Source organism: Globicephala melas, chromosome X, assembly GCF_963455315.2.
Source record: "Globicephala melas chromosome X, mGloMel1.2, whole genome shotgun sequence".
Taxonomy (NCBI): domain Eukaryota; kingdom Metazoa; phylum Chordata; class Mammalia; order Artiodactyla; family Delphinidae; genus Globicephala; species Globicephala melas.
In genome coordinates, this window is record NC_083335.1 from 10,982,780 (window position 1) to 11,002,424 (window position 19,645).

General features: G+C 41.8%; 1 protein-coding gene across 1 annotated transcript in view; it reads right to left on the reverse strand.

Annotated features, from left to right (window-relative positions):
* Window positions 1-644: 644 nt before the first annotated feature.
* Window positions 645-19,645, reverse strand: part of ZDHHC9 (zinc finger DHHC-type palmitoyltransferase 9) — a 29,517-nt gene continuing 10,516 nt past the window's right edge. The window contains exons 2-9 of the mRNA XM_030844879.2: window positions 19,128-19,288; window positions 13,368-13,526; window positions 8,405-8,542; window positions 7,405-7,453; window positions 6,530-6,632; window positions 4,980-5,083; window positions 4,479-4,575; window positions 645-2,192 (exon numbers count right to left, since the gene is read on the reverse strand). Coding sequence (XP_030700739.1) covers window positions 2,076-2,192; window positions 4,479-4,575; window positions 4,980-5,083; window positions 6,530-6,632; window positions 7,405-7,453; window positions 8,405-8,542; window positions 13,368-13,526; window positions 19,128-19,288 — 928 coding nt within the window. The 3' untranslated portion in view covers window positions 645-2,075. The remainder of the gene's footprint in view (window positions 2,193-4,478; window positions 4,576-4,979; window positions 5,084-6,529; window positions 6,633-7,404; window positions 7,454-8,404; window positions 8,543-13,367; window positions 13,527-19,127; window positions 19,289-19,645) is intronic.

Consider the following 19,645-nt stretch of genomic DNA (forward strand, 5'->3'; position numbering starts at 1 on the left):
GGAATCTGAGTCAGTCAGAGTCCCAGTCTGTCTCTCTGTCTCTCTAAGGATTGCTAAACTCAAATCCTGCTACAAGAAAATAGGAAGACATAGAGAAAAAGCTAGGAGCGGCCGAATTTCATTACTTCTTTTTTTTTTTTTCATTACTTCTGATTAACTGGGAAGAGCGAGACAAGAACTGGTAAGGGATCTTGATTACAGACCATTTAAAAAGAAATATATACCATCACTTGTAAAAGATCACTAACAAAATATTTCCAAGGGGAGGCCCTGAGGAGCCTGCTTTAATAACCAAGACTCATCTGCAATTAACAGCATCCATCTGCATAAAAACAATATCCTATTAAAGAACTTGTTCTCTTAATTTAATATAACCCCTGACCCTCCCAATCTTTCTAACACTGTTCATGGCCTTGAAAGGCCTCTTTTCATAGTCAAGAATACGGTAAACTTCAACCCAGAATGTAGTATAGGTCAATGGAGAGTTTGGGAGCTACCTCTCCAACCCAAGGGCCCCCTGGAAAATGGAAGTATGTGTAGTAACAAGCACCCCCTTCAACCCCCACCCCCACCCCACCCCCCAAAGATATTCACACCCCCATGGTGGTTCTTGAAATGGAAGGGGGAAGGAGGAGGCAGGCAGCTTGCATTAGACACAGTTTAATCGCCTTCAAATAGATTAAAAGTTCTGCTTTACACTCCCCCCCTCCCCGGAAGTCATCCAGACAGGACCCTGGCTTAGAAAAACACAGGTGCTCTAGGAAATATAGCCACATATAATACATAAATCTTCTTCCCTGAAATAGAGCAGGTCCTGAGTAGAGCTGACTGGGGGCCACAGCCCACCCCCAGGGTGAAGCGGCTCTGGGACTCTGCCGGTGGAAGTGCTGGAAGAGCGGGGCCTGGAGGAAGCCCCCGGTGTGGTTACCAAGCCCGCGGTGGGCCAAGGCCTTGGAGTGGGTCCCCCAGGAGGGCAGCAGTGCGGGGCTTTCCCTCCTCACTCAGCCGAGGCCTAATGGAAGTACTGGTTATCCTTTTTTTTCTTTTTTTTTTCTTTTTTGAGGGGACATAGGGGGAGAGGAGAGGAGAGCCTCTCTGTGCCTTAGTTTCCCCATTTGTGCATACAGGGCCTCTGCAGGCCTCACACAGGGAGTCTGAGGGGGTAGTGTTTAAGTGAGCACTCGGGCTTCCTCTGAGGAAAAGGAACCACCAAAGTGCAGACTTTTATTACTGCCGTTCCTGCTCCCAACGGGAACAAGAGTCAAAAGGAAAACAAATTAAAAGGGGCTAATGAGAGAGGAAGAGACATGAGACAGAGAGTGCGAGGGGCCGTGCCGTTGGCATCTCATAAGTTCTTATTGAGAACGGCACAGGTATTAAAAAGTTTCTGGGTAGTCTACGAGAAATGTGAATTGTTATCTATACTGCAATTACTTACATATATCTCACTGGAAAAGCGTGGGGCTTGGGTGTTAGAGAGTGGACAGGGGACAAAGGAGAAGCTGCACGAATAAATACAAGTGGAAACTGCCTACCCCATTCCTGAAAGGATTTGCTGGCAATGTTGGCACTTTGTAGCCAGAAGAATCTTCCAAGCCCACTCTCCATCCCCCTCCATTCTGAAGGCCTCAAGAATCCAGTTAGAATTCCCTGGCCAGAGTTCTCTGTGACTGCCCCTGGACTCATGATGCACAGCAGCTTGAGAGGATCTGAGTCAGTCTCAGGAACCTTTACCCCAGAATTGGGCCAGTGACCCCAAGCAGGAGAGCTGGGATCTGGGAAGAGAGGGGAGTCCAAGGGGCCTCTGTGGCTGAGGCCATGGAAAACCAGTGCCAGGGCCCAAGGGACCCATTTGTCCAGTTACCAGAGGTGACTGACATCTTCTGCAACTGCTTGGAGTCCAGAAATTTAAAAAAGCTTGCAGCAAGAAAATGCCAGTTTACAACTGGGTGAATAAAGACCAAAGAAAAACAGTAATAGGAACAGCTTACTTGCTCTCTGTCTCAGGTTATCTTCTCCCATTAAATCTCTCACAGCCCTAATCAGACACAACAAAAGTCTCTTTCATAGATAGGCTACTTCTCAGCTTCAGTGGCCTCCTGTGAGGGCTCTGGGGGCTCTGGGGGTGGCATCTCTTCAGGAGTGCTGGTGTCCTCCGGCATCTCATCGGAGCTTAGATGGTCTGTTGGAGCCTGAGAAGGAAAAGATATCAAATTCAATACAAAGCTCTCCCTCAAAATACAAATGGAGATAACCCACAGACACTGAACTCTTCCTCTGAACCCATCAACCACACTGACGCTACAGATATGCCGCCACCAACACCAAACTCAGAACCAAGACTAGACTGTCGTCTTCTCAGCAGAAGGCAATTGAAGTTTATTTGAGTTCTATTCTTAACTGTCTGTTGTGGACAGATATTTCTATTACTATGCATGATAATAATAAAAGGGATCACAAATAATTACACAGACCACCTTCCCTCCTTCACAACACAATGTTATAACATATTTGTCTAACAAGGCCTGACATGGTGGTTCTCAATCTTCTTTCGGCCCTAACACATACCTCCCTAGAACAGTGATTCTAAACCAAAGAGGGTGGGGTGGTAGAATCTTCAGATGGTATATCTGGTTTGAAAATGCCTCCTGAGTGATTCTAAAATACCACCCTTCCCCACATTCAACTGAGAATCACTAACCTGTACTGTAATGATTTAAGATCAGACTCATCAGAAAAACAATATTCAAAATGATGATAATGATATATAAACATGAGTTTGCTATACTTCAAAAAAGAAAATTAAAAATTTAAGAAAGGCAAAGTAGAGAACAATTATCTAACTTACAAATAGCATTCATCTAAGGTAGGATTCGATTTCTTTTTTTTGGCCGCGCTGCGTGGCTTGTGGGATCTTAGTTCCCCAACCAGGGATTGAACCCCGGCCCATGGCAGTGAAAGTGCTAAGTCCTCACCACTGGACCGCCAGGGAATTCCAGGAGAATTTGATTTTAAAAGAACGTTCAAGTCTACTAAAAATCTATTAGAACTAATAAAAGAAGTTTAGCAAGGTTTCAGGATACAGAATCAATATACAAAAAAACCAACTGGGCTTCCCTGGTGGCGCAATGGTTGAGAGTCCGCCTGCCGATGCAGGGGACACGGGTTCGTGCCCCGGTCCGGGAAGATCCCACATGCCGCGGAGCGGCTGGGCCTGTGAGCCATGGCCACTGAGCCTGTGCGTCTGGAGCCTGTGCTCCGCAACAAGAGTGGCCACGATAGTGAGAGGCCCGCGCACCGCGATGAAGAGTGGCCCCCGCTTGCCACAACTGGAGAAAGCCCTCGCACAGAAACGAAGACCCAACACAGCCAAAAATAAATAAATAATTAAAAATGAATATCTGCTAAAAAAAATCTGAATTGAGTTGTGTCAAAAAAAAAAAACTTGCATACACATGTTCATTACAGCATTATTCATAATAACCAAAAGGTGGAAACAACCTAAATGTCTACCAATTGATGAATGGATAAATAAAATGTAGTCTATCTATATAACAGAATATTATTCAACCGTATAAAGGAAAGAAGTACTGCTACATGCTACAACATAGATGAACCTTGAAAATACAAGGCTAAATCAAAGAAGCCAGTCACAAAAGACCACATATAATATGATTCTATTTTTATGAAATGTACAGAAGAAGCCTACAGCAAAAGAAAGTAGATTAATAGTTCCCTAGGGATGGGGCTGAGGGAACTGGGGGGAAAGGGAGAATGACTGCTAATGGGTACAGGGGTTTTTTGGGGGGGCAATGAAAATGTTTTAAAATGGATTGTTGTGATGATAGCACAGTTCTGTGAACATATTACAAACCAGTGAATCCTACATTTTAAACAGGTATTTTATGGTATCTGAATTATATCTCAACAGAGCTATTACAAAAAAAAGAAAGTTCAACTAATAATTTTAGGAACATACTTTATTAAAGCATATGTGATCAGTATAGCTCGGAGAGTTTCCACATCTGCATATTCCAGTGAGGAAGCCTCCTTCTACCAAGGTAACCACACCACTAACTCCAACCCACCCTCCTGACCCCTGTCATTGCTCCTATAGCATTTTATGCTTCCCTCATCAAGGCACTTTTCACTACACGGACTAATAACCTGTTTTCTCTCATCCCCACTAGACAATGAGCTCCATAAGAGCAGACGCATTATGTGACTTGTTCACTGGTGTATCCCTAGCACCTAGCACATTGGCTGGCACAGAATGTTGAAGAAATGACTAGATCTCAATCTATGTCAAGGGCACAAAGATCTTAAGGCAATGTCAGGGCAGAAGCAGAGACAGGGAAGCTGGAGTGACTGGACACAAAATTGCCTAATTATATCTCTAAGGTGTAAATTTAGTCTACACCCTCTACCCCCAACTCAGTCTTAAAGTCTAAAAGCCTTAAAAAGTCAGGAACACTTACTGGGCTCTGAGGCAAGAGGCTGGTACTGGCCTCTTGAGTACTGGGAGGTCGACTTCCACTTTCCTCCAGTGGCAAAATACCCCTTCGATCCAGCACACTGAAGGAGACAGGAGAGTTAACAAAGCACTTTGCATCCACCTCTCCACCCACCCACCCCACTGAATCTTCCTGTGTGTGCTGGAAAATATAAACCTGCCCTTTGGCAGTCTAGTCTGATCCTAGCACACATCTCCTACCTTCCATTCACTTTTTCTTCCACAAACCAGGGGATACCACATTAACAAGGGAACAAACAGATAAAATAAGAATGAAAGGTCATCCCTTCAAAACAACCAGCCCATGGCCTATGGTCCATGTAGATATGGCACCAAGGGACAATCCCTGGGAAGACCTCTTTTGACACGAAGAGGCCATGTTCAGAAGAATGCATCACACCAGGTGACAGGATCAGGTCAAACTGCTTGTCCCAAGAGTTCCAGGATCTTCTAGTCCTCTGAGTACCTGGGGGGCAAGGGGCCACACAGCACTTCACAGCAGTTCTTCACAATATTGCCATGGCTATAGGGATTCTGGACACGATTCTTCCCTGTCCATGAGCCTTTGATCTGCAAGATAAAAGCCAAGGCTTAAACATTATGTTGAAGAAATACATGCAGCACAGGAAGATGAAAAAGTTCTGGAGATGGATGGTGGTGATGGTTGCACAACAATGTGAATGTACTAATACCACTGAATTGTAAACTTAAAAAATGGTTTAAGATGGTACATTTTAAGGACTTCCCTGGTGGTCCAGTGGTTAAGAATCCGCCTGCCACTGCAGGGGACACGGGTTCGAGCCCTGGTCCAGGAAGATCCCACATGCCACGAAGCAACTAAGCCCCTGTGCCACAGATACTGAGCCCACGCGCCTAGTGCCCGTGCTCCGCAATAAGAGAAGCCACCGCAATGAGAAGCCCACGCACTGCAACGAAGAGCAGCCCCTGCTCACCGCAACTAGAGAAAGCCTGTGCGCAGCAACGAAGACTCAGCGCAGCCAAAAAAAAAAAAAAGATGGTGCATTTTATGTGTCTTTTACCACAACAGAAAAAAAAAAGAGAAATACATGCATAGCCACGGAAAAATATTCACAATAGAGTAAAAAAGCAGATACCTGAGCGTTATGTATTATTTCCATTTAAAAATACATAATATATTCACATAAACAAACGTGAGAACAAGTCTAGACAAGTCTAGAAGACTATAGATCATACCATTAACAATGGTGATGCCTAGGAGGTAAAATTACAGGGACTTATTTGCTATTTTTTACTCATCTGTACTTCCTGATTTTCTACAATGAATATGGATTAATCGGTAAATTTTTGTTTTTAATTCATTAATTTATTTATTTTAGGCTACACTGGGTCTTCGTTGCTGCACGCGGGCTTTCTCTAGTTGCGGCGAGCAGGGGCCACTCTGTTGCGGTGCGCGGGCTTCTCATTGCAGTGGCTTCTCTTGTTGCGGAGCACGGGCTCTAGGCGTGCAGGCTTCAGTAGCTGCGGCACGCAGGCTCAGTAGTTGTGGCTCACGGGCTCTAGAGCGCAGGCTCAGTTGTTGTGGCGCACGGGCTTCGTTGCTCCGCAGCATGTGGGATCTTCCCAGACCAGGGCTCGAACCGGTGTCCCCTGCATTGGCAGGCGGATTCTTAACCACTGCGCCACCAGGGACGTCCCAATCGGTAACTTTTTAAAAGCAAGGACTTATTCAATGCAACTGTCCCTCTCCATTCCAAACCCAGAGGCACCAGTTAGCTTTTAAGGACCTATGAACAGCTAAAGACCTTGTGCTCACCCAACCATATTCAATCTCTTCTTCCTAATTCCCTACAGGCATTCAGCTCCAAACAAAGCAGTCTGCTTTTTCTTCTACACACCTGGTTTAACAATCTCCCACACCTGGCTTTCTGCCTGCCTCAACCTCCCAGGCCCTGGAGACTCAGTTCTCCAGCAGGTAATTAGAGAATAGGCTTTTGATAGAAGAATATGTAATGAGGAGAGGAAAAGTTGACTCACATCTTCATTGGTTGTCTGGTTGAGAGCCACAAGGAAAGTGTGGAATCCAGTCAGTCCCACGACGGACCAGAGTGTGAAGAAGCAAATGAGTACTTCTAGAACAGTGAGGTGTTGGTTAAGGAATATTGAAGAAGCCACACCACGGAACTTGATGCCGCAGCCCATACTCATGACACCAGTCACACCATCTTTACCCCTTGGAACATATACCACAAATATATATCCATACATAACAACGGGTGAATTCTAAACTTGCTGGCTATATCCCTCATGAAAAGTAAAGGATGCCTGTTTATCCACTACAAGTAGCTCTCTAACAGATCTAGTCTATTTAGGTGTTTGTCTGTTTATTCATCATTGGCTCTTCGAAGGGGACATTTAGGAGGGGTCCAAAGCTAAACAACGTTGGCCATCACTGCCAATGGAAAACACATCAAAAAATAAACTTTATAGATGAAACAACTGGTGGGAAAGAAACCAGAATGTGATTTCTAGAAATCCCATCTGAATCTCCTTTTCAGAAATGTAACTTCTGTACAAAATAAGCTTAGCTGTAACAGGAAGGTGGGACTTCTAGTAAGTGATGCAAGAGGTCTATTGAGAGCAAAGTATAGCCCACTAGAGAATGCAGGGCTGAGCCTGGGATCAGAAGGACTTGGGAGGGAGGCAGTGGAGACAAAGTTGAAGGAAAGACCTCCCTTTAAGCCCTGGCCATCCTCCATTCTAGTTGCTACCACTAAGGCTACATTTAAAAATTTTAGACGTTGGCACTCTCTGATGTCTGAAAAATGAGATGGTGGAGAACTGCAGACAGAAAGCATGCTGAAAAGTAGTTTAAGAGGGCTTCACGGGGACATCCTGCCAGGGGAGGATATGTTCCAGGAGTTTCTTTCAATGTCTCCAGGAAGCCAATTTTCAAGGATTCTGTGAAATTGGGAGGAGGAGTAGAGAGAAAGATTAGTAACTTTAGTAAAAAATACACACATACCCTAGTGCCTACTCACTTTCTTCCCTCCCTATCCCTTGTTACAAGCCGGCAAGAGATAAGCCCTCATTCAGGCAAGGGACTCACACCTCCAAGCTGGTACTCTCTTGACTAAAGGGTCCACCTTCTCAATACAGGACCCAACACTGGACTAGAGAGTCGGCCACAAGCCAAGCATCTGGCTCCCCTCCCTTTTCCCTAGCCTCCAGCTATGGCCATGGAGCGGGAAATTCATTCACAGATGAAAGAAATCAGAAATATCCAAGAAAAATCCTCTCTCTTCATCAATCCATATCTCTTCACTGCTCAAAATCCAGCTCAGGACTCATCTCTCCCCAGGAAGCTGCCTGGATTAAGACCACTCCTTTAACTCCTCATCCCATCTGCCCTTGGGCTGTTTTATGTGTGTGTATGTGTGCATGTGCACACGCGCGCGCGCACACACACACACACAGGTGTATATTTTCTATCTCCCAAAGTAGACCATGAGCCACTAAAAGACATTTCTCTGGTGTAACCCCTTCTACCACCTGACACAAGGGCAGGTCTTATGAGGCAAAAGAGGTGACACATACAGGCAAAAATACATCCCCAACCTTTGGGATCACCTCAGAAATGCCCAGTACTCTAGGTACAGACCAGTAATTATGGTGCTGGTCTCCAGCAGAGGGCCACTGAGAAGACCAACACACTCGGTAAATCCTAATTGATGTGAGCTGAGGTTTGGAGCTCTGTTCAGAAGCAGATAGTAGTGCACACTTCTAACTGGTCCTAAGGTGGCTTTGCAATGGTAAAGTCCCGCCAGGATACGGAACCACTCTCCTAAGCTGTCCTCAAGTCTTCTCCCACCACCCACCCCTCCAGCAACATACACTGCCCTGTATACTCACTGAGGGCCACGTAGACGATGTTGAAGGCAAAGACATAGATCGTGAGGAGGGACAGAGAAAGGATGAAGAGGTAGAAGTAGCGGTAGTTCCTCTTTCCAACACAATTCCCCACCCAGGGGCAGTGATGGTCGAAGCGCTCTGTGGGAGAAAGAGAGAGTCCAGTGCCAAAACCTCCAAAACTAAGCACAACCCTGCCATCCACTTAATACCTAAGTCCAAGACCCCTAGGATCGCTGCCTATTTCAACTGTAAAAAACACTGGTTTTGTATACACTGATGTGTATAAAATGGATGACTAATAAGAACCTGCTGTATAAAAAAATAAATAAAATTCAAATAAATAAATAAAACCAAAAACACCTATTTCCTTCCAAAATAAATTAAAAAAAAAACACTGGTTTTTATTTTTTACAGTGTTTTCACAGCCATCTCATTTGATCCCCACAATCGTCCTGGAAGTTGGGCAAAAGAAGATATTCTTTTCTCCATTTTACAGATGAGAAAACTGAGACACTGAGGGGTTAAGTGATCTGTCTCACTGTCAGTTAACAGCAGAGACCTTGCTTTTCCAAAGAAAAGTCTTAGTAAGTGTGTCTACTAAGCACAGGAAGAATAAATAGGTGTAAATAGCCAAGGGACTTTTGAAAAATGAGTAGCGTGGTTTTTCTTAAACTCCAGTTAGTAAAAAATTATAAACCTACATACCTGGAATGGTGTGGCATAGCTCAATGGAATGGAAATCACCCAGAAACAGAATATATAAAAATTTACTGTCTGAGAATGGTAGTGCTTCAAAACCAGTAGAGAAAGGAAGTATCATTCCATCAACAACTCAGAGACAATTGGTTACTTGGTTGAAAATAAGGTTAGATCTTTTTCCCTCACACTATTTACCAAAATTAATTCCAGATGAATTAAAGAGTTAAATGTAAAAACAAAGTGAAACCTTAAAATAACCATAAAGAATAGGTGAACATTTGTCTCCTGTATGGAGAAGGACTTTCTAAGCATAAAAGTAATGGAAAAAAACCACAGATGACAAAGAAAAATAGATTTGACTCCATACACTTTAAACAATATTTCATAGATGTTAAAAATACTATAAAGAAAATTAAAGAGGAAAAAAAACCCCGAGAAAGTATGTGAATTTTGTAACTTAGTCTATGAAAAGTCCTTACAAATCAATAACAAAATACAAATACTCCTTCAAAAATAGTCAAAAAGCAAAACAGTTAATAAATACCATATAAACATATATTTAAACGTTTTCAGATTCACTAACTCATCGCAATACTAATACAACAATAAGATACTTTTCTGTCTATCAAAATAAGAATATAAAAAATAATATTCAGTGCTAGTGAGAACACGGGAAAACATACACTCTAATATACTGTTTGTGGAAGTACAAATTGAGAGAACCTTTCTGGAAAGCAATTTGCCCGTATGTATCAAGAGCCTTAATAATGCTCACACCCCTTCGGCAGAATAAATCCATTTTTAATAATTTCTCATAAGGAAATAGAGATGTGCACAGAAATTTAAGTTCAATACTTTTTTATTAATTTTTTTATTGTGGTAAAATATATAAAACATACAATTTGCCATTTTAACCAATTTTAAGTGTAAAATTCACTGGCATTAATTACATTCACAATGTTGTACAACCATCACAACTACCTATTTCCCAAAATTTTCATCACCCCCAAACCACCGCTTGGATTGTCTCCATCTTTTGGCTTTCATGAACAGTGCTGATGTGAACACTGATGTACAAGCACGTTTGAGCTCCTGTTTTCAGTTCTTTTTTGGTATTGTTATGGACAGAACTGTGTCCCCCTAAAATTCATACATTGAAGCCCTAACCCCAGTGTGACTGCATTTGTAGACAGGGCCTCTAAGGAGGTAACTAAAGTTAAATAAGGTCATAAGGGTGGGGCCCTAATCCAATACAACTGGTATCCTTATAAGAAGAAAAGGAAGAGATACCAGAAGCGCACGAGCACAGAGAAAAGGCCATGTGAGGACACGGCAAGAAGGTGGCCACCTGCAAGCCTCACCAGAAATCAACACAGTCGGCACTGTGATTTTGGACTTCTAACCTCCAGCACTATGAGAAATTCAATTTCTGTTATTTAAGCTACTCAGTCTGTGGTATTTTGTTGGCAGCCCGAGCACACTGGGTAATATAGGTATATACCCAAGAGTGGAATTGCTGGGTCATATAATTCTATGTTAACTTTCTGAAGAACTGCCAAAATGTTCTCCACAGCAGCTGCACCATTTTACATTCCCACCAGCAATGTATGAAGGTTCCAATTTCGCCACATCCTTAAATTTAATAATTTTTTTAAATTTAATAATTTTGATTGCAGTTTTATAATAATGAATAAAACAGGATCGTGAATAATATCTACTGATATGAGACCACCTAAATAAAGTAGAATATAGCCATATGATGGATTATGCAGTCATTAAAATAATATATTCAAAAAACATTTATTAAAGGTGTAGAAAAATGCTCAGGATATAATGGTAAGTGACAAAGGCAGGACTAAAAACTCTAGTATGATCCAATTTCACAAACAAGAGAAAGACTAGAAGGAAATACAGCAAAATGGAGAGTGAGTTTGGGATTAAGTTTTATTAATACCTGTACTTCCCATATTTTCTACAATGAACATGTATTATTATTATTTTATTATTTTATTTTTTTGCGGTACGCGGGCCTCTCACTGTTGTGGCCTCTCCCGTTGCGGAGCACAGGCTCCGGACGCGCAGGCTCAGCGGCCATGGCTCACGGGCCCAGCCGCTCCGCGGCACGTGGGATCCTCCCGAACCGGGGCACGAACCCGTGCCCCCTGCATCGGCAGGGGGACTCCCAACCACTGCGCCACCAGGGAAGCCCAACATGTATTATTTTAATGAATGAAAAAAGCACAAAGAATAAAATATATCATTTTTAAAGCGCAGTGAGCTGTGTACCAGTCAAAAAATAAGGCTGTAAAAACAGGTGCATCTCCTAGTTAAAGGGCTATATCTTTTCAGAAAAGGGAAGGAAGATATAGCCTTACTTTAAGCAAACCTGCCACATAAAAAACACTGAAGAATGCAGATTTATACAGATATATTCAATATTTTTACCATCAATATATTATAAATCACACTTTTTTCTGATAATATTGATACAAGTAATACATGCTCATTGTAGAAAACTTGAAAATAATTTTTTTCTAATGAAGGAAACAAAATCCCTTATTACCCCACAACCTATAGATAATAGACAATAAACGTTCTAGGGTACTTCCTTGCATAATTCTTTATACATACTTATATTTTTTTAAATGTGTAACTGAGATCACACTATAAATGTAGCCTATCTTCTATTTTATTTCATTTAGCTTTCTGGTATGAGCTTTACCCATAGAAGTCCACTGTATGTTATGTCCCACAATTTATTTGACCATTTATCTACTGATGGACAATTAGTTTCTTTTCAATTTTTCATTACTATAATAATCTGGAGGTAAATATGTCCATACCTAAATCTTTACCACATCTCTAATTATTTTCTTGGGTTAGATCCCTAGAAGGCAAGTCACTGGCACCAAAGGGTATACATGTTTTAAGGTTTTCATGAATTTTATTAGGTTGCCTTCCAAAAAGTTTGTTCCAATTTACACTCCTACCAGTGTAGGGCTAAGCGTTATCAGGTTTTCCTTGCTAAATTTCTAGGTTTAAGATCTTGTTTTAATTTTTATTTCTTTGCTTTTTAGTAGAGATGAACCTTTTTTTCATGTGAACTAAGTAATTGCATTTCCTGTTTTATCTGCTGTCCATATTTCTACTGAAATGTTATTGCTTCTTTTTTAAAAAATCAATTTGCATGAGTTCTTTATGTTTAAGAATATTAATAAGGAGAGGGAATACTTTTTGAAAACCTTCACATCACACTTCCTTGAAATATCAAGTTTCCTGGCTCATTTAAAATGAGTTTCAATTTATAAAAATCCTATCTACATATAGCTTTTACCATATAAAGTAAGATATATCTTCCCAACCTTAACCTAAAAAGAATTGGCTAATGAGAGGAAAGCAATGTACTCAGGCATGCTCCATGGCATATATAAAGAATGCTGGAAGTATGCCTATTGATAATATAAGGAATTGCACATATCTGCCTATCAACAGACGTATTTACTGCCTGTTTTTGATCTTTCCCAGGGCTCAGCATACACTAGGCAGTGATTACAACTAAGTCACATATATGTAGCTAGAAGCACAGATCTCTGTATTATGCACACATACACCCCCCACCCTTGCAGCAGAAGCAGAGAAAGAACAAATGAGGGTTTTGGAATCAGAGCTGTTCCAGCTTCATCTCATACTAATTTAATTATATGAACCTACACAAAGGTGCTTCATCTATTTCTTCATCTGTAAAATGAGGATAATACCTATCTTATGGAGTTCTTATGAGTCTTAAATGAGAGAAAGGGAAAGCACTTAGCAAGTGCCTAGTATATATTAGGAATTCAATAAATGCTAGCAATTTTTTTCTTCCTGGGAACACCACTTCTTATTTAGCCCTTCCTTCCCCGATGCTGCCCTCCAGTGGACTAGGATTCTCCTCCCCCTACGTAAGGTGGGTTCCACTTGAAACAGATCCAGTAGAAGAAAATCTAGATTTGAAAAACAGGTAAAGTTTATTTCTTTATTTACCAAAGAGGTTTTTTTTTTAAACTAGAGGATATTTAAATTATGATTTGATCTACAGAAGTACAGCTGATTTGCAATTGTTCGGAAGCTTGTTTCCCATCTTAAGTTTCTTAACTAAAAATCTAGCTTGTTTCCTATCTAAATCTATCCTCTCACCCCCACTGATTTTTCCTGAGAAAAATCACCCTGACCCTCTTCTTCAACTCAGCCTTTCCCCAGGCAACATCTCTTTGGTTTTACTCACCCACACAGTTGTCACAGATGCTGCAATGAGAGGCCCGGGGAGGCCGGAAGATCTTGCATGTATAACAGTATTTCAGCTTCACAATCTGGTTGTTTATCTGGAAATTCTTGATACGAGGGGGTGGTCGCTGGCCTTGGGGTACTGCACCATTGGTAGCTTCTGTAGATCAGTAAAGACAGTTAACACCACTGCTAGCCATTATTTGAGACCAAAAGCCTTACCACCTCTCCAAGAGCAATGGGAGTAATCAAATGTTCCCTAGGCCCACTGTCCCCGCCAGGCTGGCATTTCCAGACTAGACTCTCAACATCACAGAGTATCCTCCCCAAATTCCACTGAGTGCCATGCAATTATTTTGTGTACACGTAAAAAAGTGTTTCTTCAAGCTTTTTGGCTGATTACAAAGAAAAACATTCATAATAGAAGAAATAAAAATGGCTAAAAAACATATGAAATGAAAACATATAACTTTACTGATAATCAAATAAATTAACATAAAGATACCATTTCCACCTTCTATATTAACAAGTATTAAAAAGAAGAACCTAGGGGCAGGACAGGAATAAAGACGCAGACATAGAGAATGGACTTGAGGACATGGGGAGGGGGAAGGGTAAGCTGGGACGAAGTGAGACAGTGGCATGGACATATATACACTACCAAATGTAAAATAGATAGCTAGTGGGAAGCAGCCGCATAACACGGGGAGATCAGCTCGGTGCTTTGTGACCACCCAGAGGGGTGGGATAGGGAGGGTGGGAGGGAGGGAGACGCAAGAGGGAGGAGATATGGGGATAGATGTATATGTATAGCTGATTCACTTTGTTATAAAGCAGAAACTAACACATCATTGTAAAGCAATTATACTCCAATAAAGATGTTAAAAAAAAGAATAAAAATACCCAGTGTTGGCAAGGATAGGGAGAAGGTATTTTTATACATTACCAGTAAGCAATATGGCAGTGACTACCAAAATTTTAAATGTGCTTACTTTTTTAAAAAATTAATTAATTAATTTATTTTTGGCTGAATTGGGTCTTCGTTGCTGCGCACGGGCTTTCTCTAGTGGCGGCAAGCGGAGGCCACTCTTCATTGCAGTGTGTGGGCTTCTCATTGTGATGGCCTCTCTTGTTGCGGAACATGGGCTAGGTGCGCAGGTTTCAGTAGTTGTGGCACATGGGCTCAGTAGTTGTGGCTCGCGGGTTCTAGAGCACAGGCTCAGTAGTTGTGGCGCATGGGCTTAGTTGCTCCGCAGCATGTGGGATCTTCCCAGACCAGGGCTCGAACCCGTGTCCCCTGCATTGGCAGGCAGATCCTTAACCACTGCGCCACCAGGGAAGCTCCTAAATGTGTATACTTTTGACCCAGCCATTCTACTTCTAGGAACTTATCAAAATTACAAAGAGATGTACAAAAGATGGTAACACAGGGTATTTGTCACAGAAGTCCCTTTTAATAGTGAAAGACTGAAAATAACCTTAATATTATAATAGAAGGTTGGTTAAGTACATTATGATACGTGCATGGGATGGAATATTATGCAGCCATTTCAAATGATGTACACATTTTAAATATTCACAACATACTGAAAAATGAAACTGTACACTAAAAAGAAGCATTTTACCTTGCAAAAGTAAAATATATGCATGAAAAAAGACTGGTAATATTTAGAATCAGAAAAACAATTATTTAAAAATAAGAGTAATACATGCTTATTGTAAAAAATTTGGAAAAAACAGAAAATATGAATAGAAGACAAAAAAATCACTGATGGTCTCTCAACTCAGGGATATTTATGCATTTTGGTATATTTCCTTCTACTCTTTTTTATTTTAAATACATTTTAACTTATTTATTTATTTATTTTTGGCTGCATTGGGTCTTCATTGCTACACACAGGCTTTCTCTAGTTGCGGCGAGCAGGGGCTACTCTTCGTTGCAGTGTGTGGGCTTCTCATTGCAGTGGCCTCTCATTGCAGAGCACAGGCTCTAGTCGGGTGGGCTTCAGTAGTTGTGGCTCACGGGCTCTAGAGCGCAGGCTCAGTAGTTGTGGCGCACGGGCTTTGTTGCTCCACGGCATGTGGGATCTTCCCGGACCAGGGCTCGAACCCGTGTCCCCTGCATTGGCAGGCGGATTCTTAACCACTGTGCCACCAGAGAAGTCCCTTTCCTTCTACTCTTAACAAATAAATAAACATTCATGATTTTTTAAATTTGAGATTATATTTTAGATACAATTTTATACCCTGTATTTTTCACTTAACGTTATACAGTAAGCATTTTTCCATGGTTGTTAATTTTTTTCTGAAAACATCATTATTGGCAATACAATTTTCTATCATATGCATGTACTGTAATTTATTTAACCAATTCATGTTATTGGGCATTTAAGTTGCCTCTGGTATTTTGCTTTTTAAATGATGCTGCATGCAAAAACTTAAAACATTACAGACAAAGCTTAAGTCCCCTTTGATCTCCACCCTAATCCCAACCCCCTCCTCCCTTCCTCAAGAATATGTTCATGTGTTAAAATTAATTTCTAAAACATAAAGAAAAAAAGAAAAGCATGTTGAAGTCTGAGCAGTAATATATGAAGTTGCTGGCATTAAAATAGCTAGGAAAAAGAAAAAATGATTCATTAAAAATCCTTCTACAAGTATTTGTGTAAATCTCTGATTATTTCCTTTAGCTAATCCTGAGAGAAGTGAAATTACTGGCTCAAAGGGTATGAACCCTTAAAGCCCATATCACTTATTGGGAAACTGCTTCCCAGACAGATTGTATCAATTTGCATGCCCGCCCATCTGCAGCATATGAGAGTGCCTGTCTCATTGCACCCTTGCTGTGCAGGATAATTCTAAAAACAGAATATTTTTTCAATTCACTTTGATTTTAAAAATATCTGCCATATGGAACTTTTTTCCTTTTTTAGCGGAGTGGGGTGGATGCTGTGAAATCAAACAATAACAGTGTGACACAAGTCTTAAAGAATGGGGATAGCTATTCATTAGAGGATGATATAAGTACCAGCATGCCACCCTAACATTCCTCTGCATGTACTTTACATGAGGGCACCTGGGAGAGAGTTCAAGGCTCTCCCATCCCATGAGGTGCGCTATGATGCAAGGGAACCAACCACATGTCTTCTTCTCTCCCCCACCCAGACCCTACCCACAGCATACCCAGTACAGGGCTGAATGTAAGTTGACAAAAACTTGCTAACATAAACATACGTATGAACTCAAGAACGCACTCTACTATTGAGAGAAACATGCTAAATGCAGAGGTAACAACCTGACAGCTTAAGCCTGGGCCCCGGGCCCAGCAATCTGGCAAAACAGAGCTAACCTTGCTAACAGCCTGCTGTGAGAGGCAAGATCAAGCCAAGGCACTGCCTTGACCTTCAGTTTCTCTATACGTGATGGAAAGAGGAGGACAAAAGACTAACCCAGAGAGAGAAAAGACTACACTCACAACTGTCCCTTCCTATCTTGCTCCTAACTAGTCCAGGTCTCCCCCAACTCCAGCTGCGCCAACACACCTCGCCTCTATTTCCTTCCCACAATTCCCACCTTCTCCCCACCCCTAAGTAGTTTGAGCTCAGATGTGCACAAATCTATGTCCCCTTACCGCAACTAAAATAGGCTGAAATTTTTCAAAAAGAAATCCACTAAGAAGCTAAATAAACACAGCTAAATAAACAAAAGAAATACAAAAGCTGGAAGCCTTCAAAGCAACCTAAAAAAGTATCAAATCAAAACGTTGTACACCTTAAACTTACACAAAGTCATATGCCAATTATATCTCAATAAAACTGTGGGGAAAAAAAAGAAACCAACTAGAACTGGGAGAAAATATTTCCTTGACAATAGCATGCATATAAACAGGAATAAACTCAATATGAGAAGTATAGAAACTATGTTAAAAAAAACTATAAAAATTCTATTAAAGGGCACAAAATTCAGTCTAAAAATACAGAAAGATGTACTATTTTCTTGGGGATAAGAAAATAATTATAATTATATAAGTGTACACTTATAATTATATAAGTGTAAATTCTCTCAAAAATAATATATAAATATAATACCTATTAGAACCCCAATGTGTCTGTCTTTTTAATTCAATAAAATATTAAAATCCCAACAAACAAACAACAACAACAAAGCACCTGAAAGAACTAAAGGCTAACCACAGATTGGTACACCAATGGTACAGCTTTTAGTCTTACAAGTCCTGGGTCCCTTTCTTCTACTCTACGTGGCTTGGATGCTGACTCTAGCTACTTGGGTACCAGATTTGAGAACAATTTAGGTAGGCACCACTGTTGGATCTGGTGGGCTCCAGTCCCTCCTAGTACTGGCATCAGAGCCTTCTTTCCCAGTGTGAGCTCCAGGAGTCTCCCAGGAGTGTGAGCTCCCAGGAGTCTCCCAGGAGCTTCCTGGGAAGTTCTGCTTCAATTCATGAAGGCACCCTGGCTCCTGGTTAGTGTAGCTCTTCATTTCTGTCCCAAAGAGCCCTACCCTGAGCTGCAGACTGTACTGTGATTAGCCTGTAACTACTTCCTTTACCATTCCTATAATTCCCAATGGTTCCTGTCCCCTCTCATCTTGTGTGTTCCCCTAAAGCAGGAATCCTTGGTTAGAAACCCACTCATGTGCTTCAAAAGATCTATGAATCCCTGAAATTATATCCAAAATTGTATGTATGTGATGCATATAAGAATATTTTTATGAAGAGGTTTATAGTTTTCATCAAGAAAATCAAATGAGGGACTTCCCTGGTGGTCCAGTGGTCAAGAATCCACCGTCCAATGAAGGGGACGCAAGTTTGATCCCTGGTCGGGGAACTAAGATCCCACATCTGCGGGGCAACTAAGCCCGCGTGCTGCAACTACTGAGCCCGTGCACTCTGGAGCCTGTGTGCCACACTACAGAGCCCACACGCTCTGGAGCCCACATGCCACGACTAGAGAGAAGCCCGCGTGCCACAACCAGAGAGAAACCTACGAGCCACAACTAGAAAGAAGCCCACACACTGCAACGAAAGATCCCGCGTGCTGCAACTAAGACCCGACACAGCCAAAAATATAAATAAATAAATAAATAAATTTGAAAAAAATCAAATGAATTGGGCTTCCCTGGTGGTACAGTGGTTAAGAATCTGCCTGCCAATGCAGGGAACACGGGTTCAAGCCCTGGTCCGGGAAGATCCTACATGCCGCAGAGCAACTAAGTCTGCGTGCCACAACTACTGAGCATGCACTCTAGAGCCCGTGAGCCACAACTACTGAGCCCACGTGCCACACTACTGAAGCCCACACGCCTAGAGCCTGTGCTCCGCAACAAGAGAAGCCACCGCAATGAGAAGCCTATGCACCACAACGAAGTGTAGCCCCCGCTCACCACAACTAGAGAAAAGCCTGAGAGCAGCAACGAACACCCAACACAGCCAAATTAATAAATAAATTAAATAAATACAAAAAAAATCAAATGAGTTGACAACCCCCAAAAAGTTTTTTGAAAAATCCTCTTGGGAACAGTGCAGCAGGACCTTGGCAAGATATCCCTCCTAAAATGCAACACAGAACAGGGAAGAATGAAGTTCATATTCTTCACAGGGTAGTAATGATCTCAGATTCAGGATCTCAGAGGGAAAAGGCTAGAAGTGATTATTAGTCTGCAACTACAATTATGATTCCATTCTCTTACTAATCAAAGCCACCCACTGTACAATATCTTGCCAGCTGGTTAGAAAACTCACCTATCTCCATTTCTATGAAAGCTGCTTCATCTGGTAGGGCCCGAGGGATCACTCCAGGATCACTGAAGCTGGTCCTCAACAGTGTAGCCATGGAGAAAAGGAAGAGCATGGCAGCAAACACAGGGATGGCAGGTGACAGCTGGACAGCCAGGTAGCGGCATCTGAAGAAAGCAAGCAATTGAACATCTAGTTATTCCTACCCTATACTGACCTGGAATTGTTACCAGTATGTCAATCTGATCTCCACAACAAAATTACAGTACCTCAAGGGCAGGGACCATATTTTTTACTTCTCTCGAATTACTGAAAAGTCCTAACATTTGGTTCTGCACATACTAGGCGCTCAACAAATACTTAACTGATCGATGCCACCTATAACATACAGAAGATAGCCTAAGGAACCTCCGTTACCCTCAAGCCCAGTCCCTCCCATCAGCCTGCTGGGGGTCACATTTCCTCTGTACCTGTTCAGGTCAGGGACCCAACTGAACCTGGATTGTAAGCACCATAGGTTGCTC